The 6,591-nt window shown below is 50.5% G+C and overlaps 1 protein-coding gene and 1 non-coding gene across 2 annotated transcripts; both read right to left on the bottom strand.

Moving 5' to 3' along the window:
• Nucleotides 1-1,420: 1,420 nt before the first annotated feature.
• Nucleotides 1,421-2,284, bottom strand: LOC100089589 (60S ribosomal protein L27a). The gene is made up of 2 exons (XM_007661168.2): nucleotides 2,087-2,284; nucleotides 1,421-1,576 (listed from the first exon to the last, which is right to left on the bottom strand). The coding sequence occupies exons 1-2, from the start codon at nucleotides 2,264-2,266 to the stop codon at nucleotides 1,421-1,423; spliced, it is 336 nt and encodes a 111-aa protein (XP_007659358.2). The 5' UTR covers nucleotides 2,267-2,284.
• LOC114810542 lies at nucleotides 1,896-2,008 on the bottom strand. Its single transcript, XR_003758238.1, has one exon. It is a non-coding gene; the product is annotated as a small nucleolar RNA SNORA3/SNORA45 family (small nucleolar RNA).
• Nucleotides 2,285-6,591: the final 4,307 nt, after the last annotated feature.

Here is a 6,591-nt window from a genome sequence, read left to right as displayed (position 1 = left end):
GGGGAGTGTAGACAAATGACTCATTAGTGTCTGGAGGTGCAGTCGCAGCGGTAGGATATTTTATCACAAATAAAATGTGTTCATTATGTGTCAAGCACTGGGGCGCTATAACATTAAAAGCACATCAGATGTACTCCCTACCCCATATAAGGCTCACAGATTAGTAGAGGAAGAACAGATCTTAATAGTAATAACAATGATGATATATGCTAAGCGCTTACTATGTGCCAAGCACCGTTCTAAGCGCTGGGGCTGATACAAGGTAATCAGGTTGTCCCACGTAGGGCTCACAGTCTCCGTCCCCAGTGTAGGTTATTCTAATCAGAGACGGAGAGAGAATATTTTCAAGACTCTCTGCCCCCAAAGAAGAGATCCTGGCTCTGAATTTCTGTGTGATCTTGCACTGTTTAAGGCCCGTCTGAGGTGTGTTTTATTTTTAGTTGAATTTCTCTCCTGATTATATGTGTTGGTCACAGGTGTTAATAATGTTGGTATTTGTTAAGCGCTTACTATGTGCCGAGCACTGTTCTAAGCGCTGGGATAGACACGGGAATCAGGCTGTCCCACATGGGGCTCACAGTCTTAATCCCCATTTTACAGATGAGGGAACTGAGGCACCGAGAAGTGAAGCGACTTGCCCAAAGTCACACAGCTGACAAGTGGCTGAGCCGGCATTCGAACCCATGACATCTGACTCCAAAGCCCGGGCTCTTTCCACGGAGCCACGCTGCTTCTCTGTTGAAGGTGTTGCCGTTGACGGGTTGGAATTTTTCTGGGGGAGAACAAGGGCAGTGCCAGGGAGGTCACCGAGAAGCGAAGTGACTTTCCAAAGTCACACAGCTGACAAGTGGCGGATCCGGGATTAGAACCCATGACCTCTGACTCCTAACCCCGTGCTCTTTCCACTAAAGGACGTGGCCCGGGGGTCGACGGTGTGATAGGCGAGAACGGGGGACGGTGAGGAGGTGGGTGGCGGAGGAGCGGAGCGTGCGGGGTGGGCAGTGGAAAGAGAGAAGGGAGGAGAGGTAGGAAGGGGCAAGGTGATGGAGAGCCTCGAAGCCTAGAGTGAGGAGTTTTTGTTTCGTGCGGAGGTTGATAGGCAACTACTGGAGGTTTTTAAGAAGGGGAGTGACAGGCCCAGAGCTTTTTTACATTCTTATGGCTTCAAGATTTTGTGATCACAAAAGTGCAATTACTCAATAGGACTGGAGGGCCACGGCCGGCCCGAAGAGGCAGTGCTTGGGAGGTAGGGTCCCCCACTTCCTTCCCCCCGCCCCAGCTCCGAGGGAGAATGTTCAACCCTAATCACGTGCCCACGAACAACTCGCGACCCAATCCGCACAAAGGGCACAAAACGAGAGCCCAAGGAGCCAGGCACCGACAGAATGATTATTGTTCCTGGCAGGAATGTTAAACTCCTCTAGGCCACCAGGACACAGGCTCCTCCGACACCTTTGATCTTCTCCTCCGCTCTCCTGCTGAAGAATTTTGCTTTCACGATGACAGGCTGCTTGGGCAACTTTCCTTTACCCATTTCTTGGGTAAATAACAAGGTTATTAGGACCTTGTAATAACCCTAAGGAAAAGAAACTGAGAGGTGGTGAGGCCAAAGACGCCAGTCTTCTCCCAACCTGCTAACCATAATCTAACCCAACCCCTGGAACGAAATCAGGATCTGAAATAATCTCCCAGATACCATTTTCTTCCGGAGGTTTCTCCTGACATGCATCTTTACTGCCCATCAGCTATGAACCCCAGGTCCTCTTGGCTTCTGGTCACCGTCAGACCCGCATCGTGGCCGTAAGTGTATATCATTATGTAAATTTTACGTTCCTCCTACAACAGGAGCTCTTGAACAAGCGGGCTGGCTAGACAACAAATTCCTTCTGGAATGATGACGTTCCCGATCCGGTGACCTCAGCCGGTGAATAAAGAGCCGGGGATTCTCTGCGAGGACGCTTGCACACCGGGACAACCAACGGTGTCAGGATGTGACTCTGGTCTCGGTGGGAAGACCGATTTCCAGGGTGACCGCCTCCCGCCCGGACCCGGGAAGTGTGGCGGAAACCCAGCCCCTCCGGCTTACGGAGCGCACGACGTCGATGATGGGGGCGACGCCCGGCTTCTTCTTGGCGGCGCTGACCCTCGTCTGCTCGCTCACCAGGGTCCACAGCTTACCGAGGTTGACCGTGGGACAGTAGCTCTGGTTCTTCAGGTGGAAATGTCTCATGCCAACTTTCCCGAAGTAACCGGGGTGGATTGCCATTGTTCTTGTCTGTCTCCCCTGATTAGACTGTGCGCCCGTCAAACGGCAGGGACTGTCTCTATCTGTTGCCGACTTGTTCATTCCAAGCACTTAGTACAGTGCTCTGCACATAGTAAGCGCTCAATAAATACTATTGAATGAAAGGGAGGGAGGTGGAACCGCCAGGTCAATCAGCTTCACTCTAGCGGACCTTACCCTTCTCGCCCATGAAGCGGCGTGTCCCAGTGGAAAGCGCTCAGGCCTGGGGGCGGCGGAGGACCCGAGATCTAATCCTGGCTCCGCCACCTGCCCGCTGTGTGACCTTGGGCAACTCACTTCACCGGACTCAGTTCCCTCATCTGCAAAATGGGGATTCAATACCCGTTCGCCCTCCTATGTAGACTGTGCGCCCCACGTGGGACTTGATTATCTTCTAGCTACCCCCCGCGCAGGGTTACTATAGTGCTTGGCACATAGTATGCCCTTGAATAATAATAATGTTGGTATTCGTTAAGCGCTTACTATGTGCAGAGCACTGTTCTAAGCGCTGGGGTAGATACAGGGTAATCAATTTGTCCCACGTGAGGCTCCCGGTTAATCCCCATTTTACAGATGAGGTCACTGAGGCACAGAGAAGTGAAGTGACTTGCCCACAGTCACACAGCTGACAAGTGGCAGAGCCGGGATTCGAACCCATGATCTCTGACTCGCAAGCCTGGCTCCCATTTAACTCCACACCCTGCAGAAACACGAGTGGCGTGGGCAACAGAGGAAGCTAGCCAGTCGTTATAATCGGCTTTTCTGGTCAGGCTCTTGGTCCCCAAAGTCTCGGGCCCCAGGTGCACCCCCCCGAAGGGAGACCCCATCACCAGAAGTCGTATACGGCCATTATTTCTGTCACCGTCCCAGGGACCGGTCCCCAAGATGAAAGAGACGGGTTTTACTCTCCGAGGACTCTCACGCCGTGACTTCAGGCTGTGTCCAGATGTGACTCTAAGCCTCGAGACCGATCCCTCCCCGCTCATTCCCATCGTTTCTAAAGAACTGATTCTAATCGTGTGACTGTCACAACTTCCATTCCCCTGCACTTTTAGAACATGCGTAGAATTCATTCATTCAATAGTATTTATTGAGCGCTTACGATGTGCAGAGCACTGTATTAAGCGCTTGGAATGTGCAAATCGGCAACAGATAGAGACAGTCCCTGCCCTTTGACGGGCTTACGGTCTGATCGGGGAGGGGGGGGACGGACAGACAAGAACGATAGCAGTAAATAGAATCGAGGGGAAGAACATCTCGTAAAAACAATGGCGACTAAATAGAATCGAGGCGATGTACATTTCATTAACAAAATAAATAGGGTAATGAAAATATATACAGTTGAGCGGACGAGTACAGTGCTGAGGGGAAGGGAGAGGGGGGAAAGGAGGGTTTAGCCCAGAATACAAGAAGCAGCAAGGCCTGGTGGAAAGAGCGCCCGGGGGTGGGAATCAGAGGGCTAGGGCTCTAATCCCGCCTCCGCCACTTGTCTGCTGCGTGACCTTGGGCAAGTCACTTCACTTCTCTGGGCCCCAACTACCTCATCTGCAAAATGAGGCACAGAACCCTATGTGTCCAACCTGATTATCTTCTATCTAGCCCAGTGCTTAGTACAGTGCGCGGCACAAAGTAAACACTTAACGAGGTTACAAGTCTGCTGTGTAACTTGGGACAAGTCACAGCTTCTCTGTGCCTCAGCTTCCTCATCTGGAAAAACTCTAAAAAGGAAACTATTCTTCCTCCTCCTTTAGACCCATCGGGGATAGGGACTGTGTCTGGCCCGATTATCTTCTATTTCCCGCTTCGCCTAATACAGTGCTTGGGCAGCAAAGTTACGATTGAGTCACTTGACTTGTCTGTGCCTTGGTTTCCTCATTTGTAAAATGGGGATTCAATAGCCACGTGGCTCAGCGGAAAGAACATGGGCTTGGGACTCGGAGGTCACGGGTTCTAATCCCGGCTCCGCCACTTGTCAGCTGTGTGACCCTGGGCAAGTCGCTTCACTTCTCTGTGCCTCAGTTATCTCATCGGGAAAATGGGGATGAAGACTGGGAGCCCCGTGTGGGACAACCTGATTGCCTTGTATCTACCCCAGTGCTTAGAACAGTGCTTGGCACACAGTAAGTGCTTAACAAATACCAACATTATTTCACCTTGTATCCTCCCCAGCGCTTAGAACTGTGCTCTGCACAGAGTAAGTGCTTAAAAAAAGCGATTAGTTTAGACTGCACGCCCCAGGGTTTAGTGCCCGTTAAATACTTAACAAATACAATTATTATTAATTCTTCACTACCCCCTTTTTTCCAACCCACAGCTCTTGAGTTGGGCCCCCTACCCAGAGGACCACGACGGGATGTTCTGTGACAAGGTGGCCGAGTGGTTAAGGCGACGGACGGCTAATCCACTGTGCTCTGCATATACGTGGGTTCGAATCCCATCCTCTTCGTCGACGTTTTGAGGAGCACGGTACAGTGGGTAGAGCCCGGGCCTGGCAGTCAGAAGGTCGTAGGTTCTAATCCCCGCTCTGCCATTTGTCTGCTGCCCTGGGGAAGTCACTTCACTCTCTGGGCCTCAGTTACCTCACCTGGAAAATGGGGAGGAAGACTGTGAGCTCCACCTGGGACACCCTGATTACTTAGAACAGTGCTTGGCCCATAGTAAGCGCTTAACAAATGCCATCATTACTGTATCTGCCCTAGTGCTTAAAGAGCTTTGCACATAGTAAGCACTTAACAAATGCCATTATTATTATAATATTATTAACATTTAGACAGCGGACCCATTGTCGGGCAGGGATTGCCTCAACCTGTTGCAGAATTGTACATTCCAAGCTCTTAGTTCAGTGCTCTGCACTCAGTAAGTGCTCAATAAATTCGACTGAATGAATGAATGACAATACAGCAATCAAGAATGACAATCCCCGCCCACAAGGAACTCAGAGTCTGTTGGGAAGGAGGTGGGGGGGAAAAATAGCAATACAAATAATAATGTTGGTATTTGTTAAGCGCTTACTATGGGCCAAGCACTGTTCTCAGCGCTGGAAGGGATACAAGGTCATCAGGCTGTCCCCCAGGGGACTCACAGTCTCAATCCCCATTTTACAGATGAGGGAACCGAGGCACAGAGAAGTGACTTGCACAAAGTCACACAGCTGAGCAGTGGCAGAGTTGGGATAAGAACCTACGACCTCTGACTCCCAAGCCTGGGCTCTTTCATTCAGTAGCATTTATTGAGCGCTGTGTGCAAAGCACTGTACTAAGCGCTTGGAATGTACAATTTGGCAACAGATAGAGGCATCCCTGCCCAACAGTCTCACAGTCCACTGAACCCTGCTACTTCCCAAATAAATAATAATAATAATAATGGCATTTGTTAAGCACTTATTTCTCTGTGCCTCAGTTTCCTCATCTGTAAAATGGGGATGAAGACTGTGAGCCCCCCATGGGACAACCTGATTTCCTTGTATCTCCCCCAGCGCTTAGCACAGTGCTCTGCACATAGTAAGCACTTACCAAATACCAACATTATTATTATTACTATGTGCTCAGCACTGGGAGGGCTACAAGGTCATCAGGTCGTCCCCCGTGGGGCTCCCAGTCTCCACCCCCATTTTCCAGATGAGGTGACTGGGGCCCAGAGAAGTGACTGGCCCAAAGTCACCAAGTTGAGAGGTGGCAGAGGTGGGATTAGAACCCATGACCTCTGACCCCCCCCAAGCCCGGGCTCTTGCCACTGAACCTTGCTGCAGTGTGTGATAGCAATAGAAATAAATAATTTGAGTCAACAGATCTTCTGGCTCAGTGGAAAGAGCCCGGACTTGGGAGTCAGAGGTCATGGGTTCGAATCCCAGCTCCGCCACTTGTCAGTTGGGTGACTGTGGGCAAGTCACTTCACTTCTCTGGGCCTCAGTTACCTCATCTGTAAAATGGGGATGAAGACTGTGAGCCCCATGAGAGACAACCTGATGACCTTGTATCCTCCCAGTGCTTAGAAGAGTGCTTGGCACATAGTGAGTGTTTAACAAATACTAATATTATTATTATTATTATTACTGTGGGCAAGTCACTTCTCTGTGCCTCAGTTCCCTCATCTGTAAAATGGGGATGAAGACTGTGAGCCCCACATGGGACAACCTGATGACTCTGTATCTAGAGAAGCAGCATGGCTCAGTGGAAAGCGCCCGGGCTTGGGAGTCAGAGGTCATGGGTTTGAATCTCAGCTCTGCCACCTGTCAGCTGTGTGACTGTGGGCAAGTCACTTCACTTCTCTGTGCCTCAGTTACCTCATCTGTCAAATGGGGATTAAGA

This window comes from Ornithorhynchus anatinus, chromosome 3, assembly GCF_004115215.2.
Source record: "Ornithorhynchus anatinus isolate Pmale09 chromosome 3, mOrnAna1.pri.v4, whole genome shotgun sequence".
NCBI classification, from domain to species: domain Eukaryota; kingdom Metazoa; phylum Chordata; class Mammalia; order Monotremata; family Ornithorhynchidae; genus Ornithorhynchus; species Ornithorhynchus anatinus.
Note: the sequence above shows the minus strand (reverse complement) of the source record. Positions and strands in the feature narration are given on the sequence as shown.

Excerpts from the sequence above, each read along its gene's own strand:
- LOC100089589 (XM_007661168.2), bottom strand. The coding sequence starts at position 2,266 with ATGGCAATCCACCCCGGTTACTTCGGGAAAGTTGGCATGAGACATTTC. Across the intron at positions 1,577-2,086 it reads TCATCGACGTCGTGCGCTCC|GGTTATTACAAGGTCCTAAT; the intron begins GTAAGCCGGAGG and ends TCTTTTCCTTAG.